Here is a 16,987-nt window from a genome sequence, read left to right on the forward strand (position 1 = left end):
AAACACACAAAACTTGTTTTGATTAACTGTCGTTTAATATTTTTTCAGAAAATTAGCAAAATTAAAGATTACATACCTCAAATGATGTGTGCAAGCAACAGACATGCTATCTTACCACAAACACAAAGCGAAAATTGATTTGTTTTCAAAAGTAATAGTCAGCCTTGCAACTGGACTTGTAGCAATAACCAAGACACGTCGACTTCCGGTTTTTCGTAGTTCTTTACTACCATCGAAGGTGACGGAGTTGTAAAGTTTTTCCACTTGGCCATTGCACTGGCGCAACACGATTTAAATCTATAACTTAAAAATATTTTTGGTACTTTGAGAAGTTTCGTGAATACTTCGGCACGAGCCCAACCGATGCAGTTCCAAATATGTTACCAATATGCAGCGATGCAATACAAAAACCATATGAGGCAACGATAATCACTTTAAACAACCAGTGGGTTACATCCTTTGATTGCAAAAGCCGTCATGCGTTCTAGATGTAGTTAGTCCTACTGGAATAAGAGATTAAAGGCACATGCAGAAGTGAATGAAAGTATTAAATAGTATCTGTGTGAATAGACATATGCATTACACGATATTGTGTTAACGAGTCTTGGAAACATACTGTCCTTTAATGTACGTGGAAGTGCAAAAATAGATTTCTAATTTATCTATCGAATATCGGTCTTCATACGTACACAAACTTCAAATAGTTTACGAATCCCAAATTAAATACATCATCAGGAAACACTAAGACTTAGTCTAAGCGTTTTAGAAAAAAAGATTCTTTCAATTGGTAAATGCCTGTGCTACCATAAAGGAACCCTCATTACAGAGCATTGAAAATAAACTTGGGCACGATTGTTTAGTCTTTTTTCGCATGGAGAATGGCAGGGACAAAAACAGGTATCACATTGGCATTGATGCAAGCAATTATCGATCTGCTTAAAAAATCGAAATCAAGAAGGGTTTTTTCCCGCCCATGCGTATAATAAGCAGGCACGAAAGTAGTTAAGCTGCTCCTTTTCCATGACCAAACGAATTACGCTCTGAAAGAAAGCAACAACATAATGTTAGCGGCACACTATACACGGACCGTAGACGGCAATTTCCGTGCAGACAACCAGTTGTACGGCAATGAACTAGAATGCAGTGCGGACACCGTGAAATCGAAAAAAAAAAGTATACATTTTTTCAAACGACCGAAAGCCACAGATAAAGTGGACAGGATCATGGAAATACAGTAGCCGACAGAAAGAACGAGATAAACGAAAATAAAACATCAATTTAGAGGAAGCAATTTACAAGTGTGCAAAGTAATAACTTGCTAAGCAAAAATATACCATTCAGTAAAATAAAAACTTTAAACGTTTTTCCCGAGTACCTCTGGAAACATCACGTCCGTTAGGAGACGACTTTGAAGTAAAACGTCAGGCGTGTATTCTTTTATAATGGGCAGCGCAGCCGCAGTAAGTCTATCTGTAAGAGGAGCAACCTACAATAATGTATAAACACAGTTTGAAAATTAAACATCTAAAGCAAAACAAAAGTTAATGAGTGAACTACCTGATTCAATTCACGACGTACACGAACGAGCCCTTCATGGGTTATGTTATGCATTATCTACATTGACCTGTCTACTGTTACTCACCACGTCTATTTCGAGAGGACCAGGGTTAAGGAGGCCAAGATTTTTCCGTAAGGTCATTTTACTGCTCGCCAAATGCACTTCTAACCTCAAAGAGAGAGCGCTCTTCTCGACAATAATTTGATTAGTCAAGTCCTGAATATAAAATAAAAAAAAGAGCTCAGTGAAGGCAAAAACAGTTCTAAAAATGCTACAAACTTAAGAACTACCGTCTACGTAACAAACAAGTTAAGCTTTACCTTTAGGTAAGATTCCGTCAGAAACTGTAACACCTCGGTACTGACACCATAAACCGACCTGTAGATTGACGTCAACAGTATGAACATGAAATGTGCAATGTCAACAAATTTAAATGAGACAGAAGAAGTAGTGACTTTGGAAAAGAAAAAAAAAATTAAGACATGGAATGTGGGATGAACTCAAAAATAACGACGATAAGAAATTAATGTATATTGTACAATTACCCGATACCTACTTTTGTTGTGAGACGCGACACATCGATATAAAGAAAACGAATCTGATCATAAAGTCTGCATCAAAAAGTTAACAGCAAATTATGAACAAGTTAATGGGCTATAACCCTGGTGGCTTAACAGTTTTTTTTTTTAAAGTAAGCCTTACCTGTCACGGCTACGTAATCGACTATGACTGCAACCGCAATCAGTAATTGTATTGTTTTGGGCTTCCTCCATGGTGATACCAAGGCAAGCACAGTGGTACCATTCGTGACATCTTAAGCACTGAGCCATCTCGTTTCTTGATCTGTGGTCAGCAAGAATACCCCAGCCAAATACACAATACCCTGCAACAATAGCACCACATTTCCAAGGCAAGAGGGGAGAAATGTGATTGTATCTCTCCCCTTCACCCAAAAGTGGATGCCATAGAATGTGGAGTGGTTCCTTTGTCTGTGGTCGATGGCAACAGGGAGGGGTCTTCATTGTGTTGTACATGGAGGAGCCACCGAGATTACAGTGTTGCTGTATAGGGCGTCCTAAAAAGCCTGCCGTGAGTGATATCTGAAGCATACCTGCAAGGATAAAATACACCACATATCAATCCTCATTAGCAACCCCCCGCCAACCCCCCCCCCCCCAAAAAAAAAAAAATAAAAAGTTATTTAATGTTAAAGTAGAACCAATTTGATAAAAAACACTATCAGAAACCACCAACGCGAAAGGGGTCAGGTTAAATTGATGATGGCTGAACTTACGACAGGCAATCCACGAACATTGCAGTGGACAATGCATTTAAGTCAACACATTTGAAGTGGGAAAGGGCAATAAACATACTTGTTACTGAGGCAATACTTCTACTTTGCTGCCTTATATTCTCCCCTTGCAAAAATGTGATAAGTTTCTTTTTGTCATAGGTACTGTAATGAATTTTTGCAGATGATTTGGCAGTAATTGCATTAAAAACATTGTTAACGTGCAGTGCATTATGAGCTAACCGGCATCTGTATAATTCTCCAGAGTTCTAAGAATCTGGCTCTTGACGGTAGTGCAAACAATACTTCTGACGCTGGGGCAGACTACAATCGCACGAATATCTGAATCTGAGGTACACACTGATAAAGCCCACTGTATGGCCTCATCTCTTGAATGGTACTGTGCTGTGATCTGTGGAACAAAACAACAGGCCAATAAAAATAATAATAAAGATAACAGTATTAATAGTAATAAAAATAATACTTCTAACAATGATGATAATGATAATAATAATTTTAATAAGTAATAGTAATCAGACCGAGTGTAGTACAATTCAGTGAGTAATCGTACGAGTAATTTCTAAATCGGCAGAGCATGCAGCACAAGGCAGATTTGATTAATCTCTGAATTGTACAACACGAGGCCCAATTACCGATTAATCTTTTTGGCCAATTAAGTGACAAAAAGGCACGCGCAAAACCAATCAAAATCGAGAATTTTGTTACAGATACGATTATAGTAATAATAATAACTTGGAAATCATGCATTGCGCGTGCAACCTACAGATTAGTGAATAATCTGCTAGCAGATCATTCACTAATCTGTAGCTTGCGCAGATTCCCAGAATTAGCCGTAGGCTTTTAGCCAATAAGGAGATAGCTATTGACTACAATGTATAATAATACTAATAATAATGAATAAAACATTCCATTGTTGAAAAACTTTATTAAAATTTAGATTTTCCCTTTCAGTAAGTTTTTCTGTTTATTCGAAAATACTGAAAATTAGGACTAAATTGGCTCATTAAACAGCTTTCATTAATTTCATCCATCCACGTATAGAAAGCAAATATATCCTTGTCCACTTACCTGTTCCACAAGATGTTCAAAATGCATGCAACCATAAATAGTTGCACCCAAACGGTAAATGGAGTACTCTTCTTCTCTCTCAGTCATTAAAACAGAAATGGAATTAAAAAAACAATTTCCATTACCATTGACAAAGAATGGCTCAAGGCCCATCCGATAGGCAGAGGCTGGAACATAAGGAGAGAATCTGTATAGGAAAAAAAAGGGTTTTAAAAAATAAATAATTAACTTTAATTAACCCATGGTGAAATACGTAATTAGTGTCGCTGCTCAAATAGCTGAAATAATAATAATAAAATAGCTATGTTCAATATTAAATAGATTTAGCCCTTGGGGTCGCTGTGGAGCTCCGCTAAAATGAAAAGTACTTAGCTTTTGATTTTTTTAAAAACGTACATTTCAATGGTAATATATTGGTTTTAGAAAACTGCCAGAGAGAGAGATAATTATTTACGACCTTACAAAATGCAAAATTTATTGACAACACAAAATGTGACCAACCTTTCAGGTAACCTTTCTTGAAATTGATTTGAAAGTGATGCTGCTTGGTCTTTAGGCATATGAGGGAGTATTTTTTCACACATCTCAATAACAGTTTGCCAAGGCAATACCTTCACATTCCGCATGATTTCCTCAGCCATTGAGGCATCAACGGTTGTCCAGGATTCAGACTGTTAAGAGCAAATCATTAAATTAAGATCAATAATGATTTGTTTATGAGAAAAATACGACTTTTTTAAACTTTTTAATTTTGAGAAGAAAAAAAAATTGAATAGGTATGTTTATCATTATCTCTTTATCAGCTATATGAAAATTGTATGAGCAGATCTTTATACTCACACCCTCATTTAGGAGTCTGAAGATATTCCCCTGCCCAGGGTTCTGGACAGAATTTGGGACAGTGCTCTGGACAGGGTTTTGAACAGGGCTAGGGGCAGGGCTGGAGGCAGGGTTAGGGACAGGGTTGGAGGCAGCGTTGGGGACAGGGCTGGAGGCAGGGTTGGGGATAGGGCTGGGGAAAGGGCTGGGAACAGATTGATGCTGCATGGGACTCTGCATGGGGCTCTCTGAAGAGACAGGTGGCACGGTAGAAGGAGTGGAATGTGACCGGGTTTTTTGGGCAAGTGGGGTAGACGTTGTGTGAGGAATTACAGGGCTGGCTGGCACTTCTTCGTCACATTCATCATTTCCATTAGCATCTTCCCCTTGCTTCCAGTCTCGGAAATGTTCCATTATTACCACCAGCTCCTCCAGCTTTGGCCGTGGATTGTTGTTCACATCTGAAAATGGAATGTGAACGGGCCACCATGCTGGTTTGGCAGAAGGTTTCCCCCAGTAAGGTTTTTGCCTCCCTGTAAACAAGACAAATAGAGTGCAAAATTACAAGCGAAGAAGGGTAAGGCTATACTTAACAGAAATTAATTTTGTTTTATTTTAAAACTTTCTAAAAATTTTTTCTTTTTTAAGTATTCATGATCATGTAAGAATCAATGTAATATTCAATTCAAGAATGGAATATTAAAATGAAGAATGAAATCAAATTTGCAATAATGGAATCATTAATCCAACCTTGACAGGAACGCTTGAGGTGTTTTGACTGTAATATATTCTGCAAAACCCCCTTTGTATAGCAAATAGGTATACTTAAATAAAATGATTTTTTAAAATATTACATACCATCGCTTACAACTGCAGCAACCACCATTTTTCTTAGATCAACGACCCTATAGTCATTGTAGTTGTCAAAGAGAGGAGGACTGGAACGCCTTGTTGTTGCAGACGTCGGTTCAGATGGTGCAGCAGCTGCTGGTACAGATGAATTAACTGCTGAACAAAGATACCAAACAGAATTTAAAATGATTAGAAGAAACTTTAAGAAACTCTGCTTATCATATTGGTTCTTCCACTGCTTTCTATTAGCGTATATGTAAGCAACTGTACATGTACTGCTTTTGCATGGTTATGCGTGCTGTAAAAATCCTTTTATGTGATTGCATTAAAAAGAATAAAAAGTTTTCTATTCACTGATAATAATAACGACAGGAAAGAAGTGCATAGGGATGCTGGGCAATAAAGCCAAATGCTTCTTGCTCAAGGAGCAAATTTAAATTTTATTTGATTTTATAAAATGCTAAAGAAATTATGTTAAATTCACTCTTGACTCCAAGAATGAAATTCATCTGTTGTTACTTTAAAACATTACCTATGGCTGGTTGTGAAGTGAACCCACTTCTAAAGTGCCTAAAAAATGCCTGCTGCACCACTGGGTCCTTTACAAAAGAATGCAACTGAGGTACACCTGTTCAAATAGAAGACATGCAATGTTATAAAGATGTGAAACAAGTTTGTGAATAGGGATCGAGCAATACTAATTGGAAATAAATAGGCAGTAATAATACCTTGCAGTAATTTATCAGAATAATACATGAAAGGCAATCAGATTTTTGATGCATCAATAAACAAAATTTAAGGCTGTCTTCTTGTAAGCCACTGACAAAATATCAATGACAGAGGATATAAACAATATCACTTCAAAATTAATTAATTTTGATACCTGTGGCTGTCCAGAATTCCCCTTTGCGGAAGGCAAGGCATACAACAGGTAGCCGTGTCCTTTTGTGCCATTCTTTCAACTTTAACAACAAAAACAACAATTTAAAACTAATACATTTAATCAAAAAATGAAGTATGCATTTGAATGAGAAATTATAAAGTGTATAGTATAATGGTGCAATTATAAAAGGGCATTATATCTGAAACTTAGTTTGTCATAACTTTTCCCAACCTGACACAGGGTAATAACTGGCAAGAGGCAAGATGAGACACCTGCCTTAAGCTAGTCTATATTTTAACTCAAAATTTATGATGTATTGCTGAGAAAATAATCCCCAGTTGAACAAGATTTATATTTTTTTTTATAACACCCAATGAAGAATGGTTGTTACAGAGTTTCAGAGCTCGTATATGGCAGAAGTCTGGTAACAATCCTGTGAGGTAAAAGAAAATACATGCCTTATTTAAGGATATTAAATGACTGTCATGTTAAACATACCCTTTTCTCTGTTGACGTCATGTACCGACGGTCTATTTCATTCCGTCGACGTGCATTTGGCGCATATACTAACTACAATGTTTGAAGAAAATTGTGATTTAGTTGAAGTGATTAAAGTATGTTAACATCGATTCCTAAGAAAAAGCTGAAAACTATTAGAGCAATTCAGTTATTGTAACGAGACAGGAACAAAGTAAAAACATACCTGTTTCTTTCTCTGGTGTGACGGAACTGATGATGCAGGGGGAGCAGCAACATGCTAACAAATAAAATAACAAATATAGAAAAAATGCAGAGCAACAACAATGAAGACAATATCAAACATTTAAACAGCAGGAAGGAAAAGCACTATATATTTTTTACAGAAAATAACAAATAATAATTGTTAATCGAAAAGTAATTAGCTCTACTTGAGTAAAACAAAATCAATATAAGAAAACCTAAATTTATTGTTTTTTAAAAAATAAACTTTAACAGTAAAATGACCAAAATAGTACCTTGTGAAACTTGTCAGAACATTTTTGACTCTAGCAAATTGCGTGACAGGTATTAGCAGGGCGCTAACTAGTATAAGCTTCTACTCCAAATAAAAAGCGTGTGTAAATCAGTAGCTAAAGCGAAGAGGTCTCACCTCACTCTCGTCAGCTGTTTCTTCATTGCAGCTAGACTCGGAATAAGGGTTGGCCTGTTAAAATGTATGTGAAAAAAAAAATTTTTAGTCTATATACTAATTCCACTATAAAAGAGACACAATTTCCAGCTGATAATAGGATGGAATCTAGTTTGCATCTAGTTTACCTCTTCCTGCGCTCTTTGGTCCGCCATGTTTGGAAAGCTTTATGCATGCGTCATGTATCCGTCACGAAGTGTATTGGTATTGGTGGTTTCTTTCCGTGGTTACAGGCAGAATCTGCGTGCTAGAATACCTCTCACTGGGCATCACGCGTCCATCACGCGTGACCACACCACACGCGCGATCATTTGCTTTTCCTCCCCGAGTGTTCGTTGGATGCATTTGTGATGAAAATGAGAATATTTTCAAATTGTCGTAGGGAAAACAATTTCCTCCGCTACAGCTTGACGTGTTTACCGCAATGTGATGCTGAACGAACTCTAGGGTGCTTACCATTTGTTGGAGAGAACCGGTTGGAATGACCACTGAAAAATGGAAAGGCTTCTTTCCAAAATTAGCAAACTAACCGAAATAGATGTCGCTTACCATTTGTAGCTCAGTTTCCTGTTATTTCTTTCCGTTGATGGGAGACCTGATGCATGGGAAACTAGAACTGGGAAACCTTACAAATGGTAAGAAAATTTCTGACGTTCCGTCAATCTCCGAAGAGATTTTCCAGAAAAAATACTGTTCCATTTGACTTTCACCGAGACAGAGTTCTTGATTTTTCTGTTCAACGGTCGGCTAGCCTGCGTGGCAGGCGTCGTTAGTTTCTAGCGCGCGCATGGGAGAAACGCGAAAGGCGCGAGAGCGCCACGCGAGGAAAAAATCAAGAAGACGGCGTCTCCTCGATTTTTACCTCGCGTGGCCTTCTCGCGATCGCGCACTCTTTTACGCGCGCTAAAAACTACACAGACGCCTGCTACGCAGGCTAACGGTCGGCATGCACGGCAACCAAATCAAAATAATTGTTTATGTTCCAAAATGACGCTAAATGGCGGTATAAAACTGCTCCGACGTCTCGGCAATACTGCCTTTTTGCGGGTGGCACCCTGAAGAAGGCAGTATTGCCGAAACGTCAGAGCAGTTTTATACCGCCATTTAGCGTCATTTTGGAACATAAACAATTATTTTTAGCATAAAAGACGCTACACAGTTAAATAGATCAAAATTTCAACGTCTCCCAGTTACTTTCCAGACATTTGTATTTTTTTATTGCTTGTTCAAATTCCCCTCCCCTGGCGGGAATAGTGATTAATACCACGCATAACGATTACATTTTTTGACCAAATTCCCCTACCCCGGGGCATAAATGGGAAAAAATGAATAACTCAGCAAAATTGGAGAATAACGTTTACCGCGGGATAAATCACTATACGGTGGATAGCGAGGTAGGTTTTGTAATCGTTTTTTGCGCAAGTGCTTTAGTTGGGGGAGCGTCTGTGCTGAACTGAACAAAGAATTCACGTACGAAATGCCTTTAGGGACGCAGTCTATATGGCGCAGCAAATATATACATTTATTACACGACTAAGGCGGTCCGAGGGCCAATAACTAAATCAGCCAATCAGATTACTTTATTTCCGGTCCCGCGAGGACCGATATTTTCCAAGTATCGGACCGGGTTTTGTCCCAGATGATCTCGCACTAATTCCCGCGCGATTTAGCGCAAGATTTTTTGCAAGATTTTTTTTTGTAAAAATTTTTCGGAGTTTTTATTGCTTTGAAAATGAAATGACCTTCAACACAGAAATAATTTTAACTCCTTTGGCGCGCGTAAAAGTTTTGCCGCATATTGTTTTCCACGACATCTACCGGGTAGCAATTCTTAATACACAAAGTTTCCAGTCGTGAAATAAATCTCTTATTAACCACGCGCGAGGGCCGTACTGGGCGAATATTGGCCCGAGGTCTTAACAGTACGGATCGAGCGCAGCGAGGTCCGTACAAAAAAGACCGAGGGCCAATATTCGCCCAGTACGGTCCCGAGCAAGCTTGGAGAAGGCTACCTGTGCTGGTTGAAACATTAGCTAATAAGTTTTGCCGTCTTGCGTAGTCCTAGTCTTACAATAAATTTGTTTAGTTTTAATGCGGGGTTTAAGCTCTCTACAAAAGTCTGCATTCGCGTCTTTGTAACTCACATAGCCACTTAAATTGAGTCGGTGATGAAGAAAATTATCATTTGAAGCCGCAATTCGTCACTTGCAATGTGGGCATTCAGGAGGAAAAATTTGTCCCCATAAAAGCCCTTTTCTAAAACAAATTAATAAAACTGCAGTAATGACGTTTATCGGTAAATGGACAGATGGAGAACTTTGTGGGATCCCGAAAAAGAGAGTGGGTACAAATTCAGTCTCCTAGCTGCCAAAGTGTAATATAATATAGACGATTTGAACAGAAGGAACAGACAACCTGACCGCCATTTCTTCGAATGTCCATATTCACCCCCTCCCCCACCTCCCAAAAAAGACAGAAACAACAAAAAAAAAAACAATAAACATACTAGTTTTAACCTGATATAAGATGGAAAAACTTGCTCTGATTATTTAATGGTTTCCGACATTTCAGAGCTCAATTTCAGAGCATCAAAACCGATTGCATCGCATACATTACACTGCATCCAGTGTATTTCTCTTCAACTATTTATCAAAAAAATTCAATGGAGAAGTTGAAAAAAATTCTCACTTTTACAAGAAACGCACACTACTTATAAGGCTAAGATCAAGCCCGGTTGTTCAGAGGGTAGATAACACCATCCGCTACTTATTCCGACGAAAACAAACATTTGCGAAGGAAAAGCAAATGAACGCGCGTGTGTATAGCTGTGTTGGGCTATGTATAGGCGTGTATAGCTGTGTAGGGCTAGGCTATGTATCCCCTCTATGAACATCCCTATATAGGATTTAGTCAAACAACTATATGATGACTACACTACGTACTTGCCCAAGTGTACGGCTTTACCGCTGACTGAAACGGCAGGCTCAAAGGTACAAATACAACATGGCGGCTGTTTATTTTCCAGTTAAATTTATTTCATTCAAACTGGCTGAGACAAGTGTCCTTCCGTGAACTTTAAACAGCTCTTTGAATGACTTTATTGACAACCTGTTTACACCTTTCACGAAGGATGAACCACGATGTATTGGCTAAGTTCATCGCGCCTCAAAGCAACAGTACATGTCAATTGAGATCGATCGAAGGATCGAAGTGCAGCGAGGAAGAACAAATTCTTCAAAAGAAAGCATCTGTGTGTCGATAAGTGGCATGTATGTAGTATTACTTTCTTGTTTCTTAACTTTGATGTGCCTAAATGTTGAATTGAGCGAGCTTTTGAAGAAAATCTTTCGCTGCTATTTTTACATTTACTATCACAGGTAATTTGCCTGATGAATCAATCGATCTATTCCACAATTGATTCTACAGTTGTTTCAATATCCACTGTTGAATCAAACGCGTATGATTTCACAGAAATCGAATGAAGAATCAAGCGCTTGAATGCGGCATATTTGAAGAATCAAATGTTCATTTGTGGAATCATACGTGAAATATTATTTTGTTCATGCGAGGAATCAAACGTTTTTGAGAAACAATGTGAAGAATCACGTGCGAAAACAACACGAAATCTCGTGTAGAATCATACGGTGAATTCGAAGAATCAAGTAGCCATTATTATATTGAATCAAAACCCGAAATTTTGGAGAATATTGCATAAGCTTAAATGTTTATAAAAAACATTTGGTGGCTTTCTTTGCTGAGTTATCAGTCCCAAAGTAGGTAAGTATGTTATGTAAAAAGTTACCCCTGCTTTTAGCGAGCCACTGTTTCCGCATAAGCTGCAGCAGTGGGTATTGGACTCTCCTGAAGGTCTCCTTAGTAGTGTATAGTCTGCATCTGCGATAGTTAACATGAAGTTCCTGTGACTTATAAGGACTACAAACCTGCAACACTTGTGGTACCATCTATGCTGTCCATGACATCACTGAGCATGCGTGCATATAAACAAATCAGATATTTCCTCTGAGCATTCATAGGTGCGTAAAGGCACCCTTCTATCAGTTGCGTGGATGATATTGCGTACACAATTTGACTGAATCAAATCCAAACGATTCTACACATGGTTGTAAACTTAGGTAATAAATCGTGTGATTCTGTATAGGATTCCCTCGAAGAATAATTGTATAATAAATACATATTTTAGCCTGTTGTTTGATTCTACATACCTGTGTAATAAGTTACTGATTTAGTTGAATATTTCCCGGTCTCGTAGGCACGAATGAAAATTACCGCAGTTTACGGATTACTGCAGTGCTGGCTCAATTTTCTGGTGTGTGAAGGAAACAGACTAAAGCCCGGCGAAGGAGTTGTGATTTATTGATATATAGGGGTAAAGTGCGAATGGTAATATTTAGAGAAGCTTTCGACTGCTGACTTTTGTCGCGCAAACGCTGCCGACAGCAGCATTGGACGAATTGTCTTCCTTAAATAGAATCAAATATTCATCTGTTGAATCAAACATTGGAATAAATATTCATTTGACAAACCACCTGAAGAATCAGGCATATAATTCATTGGAAAGTTAAATGCATGCGGTAGGTTGAAAAAATTAAAATGTTTTTATTACGTTGTTGTTTAGGCATGCAGCAGCTTTCGCTCTGTTTTCGCAAAGTATTCCACGTTTTATTTAAATTACTGTTTGCATGTTTAGAAGCTACTGTAGTTTATAAGACTCAAACAAACAGTGTAGCCGCACAGTCAAGTGGTAACTGCCTCGCTTCTGTAGCCATGCGTTCTTGGGTAACATCTTTTGGGTTTTGATGGCGAAGTATATTCTCTTTAAAACTGCAGCTGGTCGATTTTGTCATCCCGCTTGATTCTACAGACAATTCAAGCCTTCGGAGGAAATCAAGAAGGTTGAAATTATACGGAAGATAAAGTTATCGATGGTTAAAATGTAGTACGAAAATGACCTGGAGGGGAATTGAAAAGATTCGAGTTAGGGAAGGTTCGAATTATCGGGATCCAACTGGATTTATTTTACAGGATACACAATTATTATTTTTCGAATGCAACAGCGATGTATTCTTCTTTTGCGGAGAATAATACGCGTGATTCCCGCTTGATTCCAAAGACCTGTGAAATACACAAGATCGCAAGTGTTTGATTTTACAGACAACAAAATTATTTTCCGAATACAATGACATATTCTACTATTGTAGAGAATCATAAGTAATAATTTGTATGATTCTACAACTGTGCCGAACCAAACGCAAGAATCAAATGTGTGATTCGTCAGGCAAATTACCTGTGTATCACAACATTGCCGAATTATATGGCTCTGAAAACGCTCCGAAAAATGTCCTAACTGCCAATCTTCGCCAATATTTTGATTGTTATCTATAAATTTATGCTTGATTAGCTATTTCGTACCGATTTTGTGCCAAATTGAGGCAAATAAATGGCTTCTGTGTTTCGGTGAATTTTGATGAAATAGCAAGAAATCGTTAAGTCACGTGTGTTTACTTCCTCAATACTAATAGAATATTGAAGTCCCCAGACATTTTGTTGCATTTTTGTGAAGTTTAATGATGGATTTCATTACCCATGTAAGAATAATGTATATAAGTTGTTGCTCATGGGAGATAATGGGCACTAGTTAAAGGCTATTTCCAACAGTACGAAATGTGTACCTTCCAAAAGACCGTTTGAGGAGAAGAAATCAAATTAGACGGTTGAAGTGAATTATTGTACTTAAAGCCTAATAACCACAGAATATAATGCAGTGAAATTTATTTTCAGAAGTCTTTTTTTCTTGTGGAACTGGTCAATCAAAGTCAGCTAATTAAATATGCATAAATTAGTGAAAAATGGCCATTTTTGCAAAAGGTGCCATAACTTGAAGGGAATAAAATATTTTGAGCTGATGTTTTGTCACAGTAAATAGCTCACCATACCCAACATTTATGCTAAGTTTGGGCGAAATCGGTGATATGAGCTGTATCACCTGTTGCCTGGTCCTCTTATGGATACACTCTTAATGTGATTTTAAAATTAGAATTTGAAGTTCAAAATTGGTAGACGGACACCAGTTAGTTCCCCTGACAACCTGGAGGAGTTAACTGTCTGTTGGTGTTCCAAAAAAACAATTTTCTTTCTCCTTTCCTTTCTTTAAACCTCCTAAACTTTCACTCAAATTCACATTAAGCCCCCGCCTAAATCCTGAAAATACTTAGACCAGATGGGCTTTTGCTTAGACTGAATATGACAACACATATTGATAAGCTTGACTATCAGCGAATAGGGGTAAATAGGGTCAGTGGTGCACAACTTATTAAATGCGCATGCTCGGGTTCGTGATAGACTAACTCATTCTACATGTTCAATTTAACATATCGTTATACAAAATAAAAAAACCGTAAAAAAATACAAGCACGAAAATACAAAAAATGTAATTAAATGAAAAGTTCTACAATTCCTACAGACTATCAACGTTTGAATATAAATGCAAAGTTCACTGATTGACACACCTAAGTTCTCTGAAGCAGTTCCAAGCGTTGATCTTGCTTAAACTGCCGGCCGGGTATCAACCGTATCACGTCGTCAACTAATAGTCTCCGTACAGGCCATAGAATTCAACGGGTTTTTCCCTTGGAGCACATGCCGGTTTTGTTGGAGTTCCAAAAGTGTCGATCTGAGGCCCGTCATCGGAGGGCATGATTAACACCCCATCATAAGAGGCCATGGAAGGGTCTTCATCAAAATAGTTGAAGGGCCTGAGGAGAAAACTGGCGGAGCTCCCAGGTGTGGCTGTATTGGGGATGTCTTCTGAGTGTGGAATGTGCATCATGCCCATTGTTACCCATGCAACCAGATCTTCATCCTCGATGTTCTCGCCATCAACATACTGGCTGAAGTCCAACACAGGGTCAACCATGTCTTGCTGATTGTAGATACTGGAGCTCTTTTCTTCTTTGTCCTTTTGCTTGGTTACAGTCATTTGGTTGAGGGACCATGCTGCACCCCTCACCACTGGCCAGCTTTCTGGGTACATCTGTTTCATCATGTCGCGAATTTGAACGCGGTATCCGCGATGGAGTCCATAGCTGTTCACATTGTCCTTATTGAAAAAGTTCATGCAGGTGGGCTTGTCAAAGGTATAATGATACACCGCTTCTGTTTCGTTTTTGTGCAAGCGACGATGAAGGACTTTCTGCAGATGATAATCTTCAGGGAACCAAGGGTTGGTGATGTTCTGAAGTCCAACTTCAATGGTCTCATACGACTGCTTGGTGCCAAACACATCAATGTCAACTTTATAGTTGAAGATATGATCATGCAAACTCCCGGCCATTTTAGGGTGGATCTGATTCGAGTATGGTTCTTCATCAACCGTGTAAAAACTTGTTTGAGGGAAACCGCTGGCTGAAGATCGGACCTCCATGACGCCATTAGGATAGAAGATGTAATCGAACACATAGTCGTAGTTGTAAGTTGTTGCCACAGTCCGCAGGATCAAAGCGCTTCCAGGCATTCCTCCATAGAAGTTGTAACCACCATTAAAATTTGTATCATAATGCCTACGCAGGGGGACTCCCATGTCCTGTTCAAATAAACAAATTGCGTTCTTGTATTTTGCTGGGTCTTTTCTGCCGACAAAATGGATCACGTCGAAGAACGTGGCAGTGTTAGGGCAGTCCACACCCCTCAGCAGCTCAAAAGTCATCGAGCCCATGTTCCAAGCGGCGTCAAGGTAATTGGTGTGCAGCGGTTTGGGGCTCCAGCCGGAATAGAACGCCTCGGCTTCTTGGACACTCAGTTCATAAACAATTGTGTCCCCTTTAAATTTGATGTTAAAGATCTGAATACCGGAAGAAGTGCGGGACCGGAAATCAAAACTCCAACCCATGTATTCCACATGACGCCCGCTGACCGTATACCGTTTGCCATCAGGCTCAAAGATCTGTGGGTTTCTCAGCGGCTTTGTGGGTTGTGGATCTCCGCGACGTTTATAGGTAGAGAAAACCCCTTTGTCCTTAGGCGCCTCAAAAACCATCTTGGATCCACTGTCGTATGCATTCATCAACTCTTCGACGGTATCGTAGGTTGCGTTGTTGTAATAAAGTTTATCAACTGTCCAGCGTGACGGGTCATTTCCTCCGGTGTCCAAGAGGACTTCAAAGCCGACAGGATGGATGTAAAATCCAATAAGGTTTCTCATGAACCATATCCACTGTTTGCGCTGATTAGCCTTGAAAGTACTGGGAGCTGAGAGGCCCCATGTCAAGCAGCGGTCTGTGCAGTTCCAGAATGTGTAGCCATCATAACTCTCGTAGAGCAGCCGGTTAGCATGTTTCGTCACGTTCTTTAACATCTTTTCCATCAAGGCAAGCTCTTTTGGGTCTGCAAATCGCGTGTTGAATGGAATCGGGTATTTCTGACCGGGGCCTGTTGTTTCTTCATGATCTGTCGGGTTTCCTGCTGGACGTACCAGATATTCCCTTACCTTCGGATTGACTTGCCCTCCACAGTAAATAACTACTCGAGCCTTGCGTTCAGGCTTCTGGGCGTTGTCATTGTCGAGAAAATTAAGCGCTTCATCCTTGGGCGGTTGCTGCAACTCGATCAAGTAAATGTAGTTGTTGTTAATGGCCGCATCTTCATAGGGTGTGACATTCAGAGACGATTTATCGAGAATGTAATCTCGTACAGCGATGATTTCTTCCCTGGATAAGTCGTCGTATAAACCTCTCGAGCGAACTGTTGCTGGTGGTGTTAACTCTGTGGTTTCTGGGCAGAATTCTTTGACGCCAGACGATGATCCATTTTCAACGGGTTCAGATTTATCTTTTGTTGCTACCACAATTAATGCAATGAGCAGAGCTAAAGACAGCAAAGCCAGTAGAACAACCAGGATTTTCAAAACGAGCTTCGTTTTGTCGTCTTGTTTCGCCATTGTATCGAATTGTCGATTGCCACTGAGTTGTTTGTCAGAAAACACTAATTTATCCCGGGTAATTTATACAATTCGTCTAGCGTGACGAAGAAACAAAAGTTCGCTTTATACCCTGGGGTATGATGTATATCTCGAAATGTCATTACTATCATCAAAAGACCATTATCGAATATTTTGAATTGAGCTCCAGTCACGATAGCGAACCGGGGGGGGGGGGGGTACTCCCTATAATGGCCTATACGGGGAGGCTCCGCCCGAAAGGGGTACCTTTTTCAGGCTTCAGGTATATGAAAGGGTAGGGATTTCACAAATTTAGGTATACGAAAGGGTATGGAAATCAGTCATTTAGGTTTTTGAAAGGGCCTTTTAATAAA

The 16,987-nt window shown here is 39.2% G+C and overlaps 1 protein-coding gene and 1 pseudogene across 1 annotated transcript; both read right to left on the reverse strand.

Annotated features, from left to right (window-relative positions):
- Nucleotides 1-102: 102 nt before the first annotated feature.
- On the reverse strand, nt 103-7,815 carry LOC144647612 (uncharacterized). The gene is made up of 16 exons (XM_078507393.1): nt 7,789-7,815; nt 7,622-7,675; nt 7,196-7,249; nt 6,991-7,062; nt 6,493-6,571; nt 6,142-6,237; nt 5,616-5,765; nt 4,779-5,290; nt 4,440-4,609; nt 3,939-4,125; nt 3,093-3,261; nt 2,261-2,669; nt 1,879-1,936; nt 1,643-1,774; nt 1,376-1,486; nt 103-1,040 (listed from the first exon to the last, which is right to left on the reverse strand). Exons 1-16 carry the CDS (start codon nt 7,813-7,815, stop codon nt 951-953), a joined length of 2,370 nt encoding a protein of 789 aa, XP_078363519.1. The 3' UTR covers nt 103-950.
- Nucleotides 7,816-13,220: 5,405 nt separating this feature from the next.
- Nucleotides 13,221-16,660, reverse strand: LOC144647453 (diamine oxidase [copper-containing] pseudogene; annotated as a pseudogene).
- Nucleotides 16,661-16,987: the final 327 nt, after the last annotated feature.

The sequence above is a fragment of the Oculina patagonica genome, chromosome 3, assembly GCF_052425735.1.
Source record: "Oculina patagonica isolate OP01 chromosome 3, crgOcupat, whole genome shotgun sequence".
NCBI lineage: Eukaryota > Metazoa > Cnidaria > Anthozoa > Scleractinia > Oculinidae > Oculina > Oculina patagonica.

Bases quoted from the DNA above. Each gene is read 5' to 3' on its own strand.
- LOC144647612 (XM_078507393.1), bottom strand. From the start codon at position 7,815: ATGGCGGACCAAAGAGCGCAGGAAGAG. The intron at 6,572-6,990 runs GTATGTTTAACA...TTGTTGTTAAAG, and splicing joins TGACGTCAACAGAGAAAAGG to TTGAAAGAATGGCACAAAAG. The intron at 5,291-5,615 runs GTATGTAATATT...TCTTGTTTACAG, and splicing joins TGCTGCAGTTGTAAGCGATG to GGAGGCAAAAACCTTACTGG.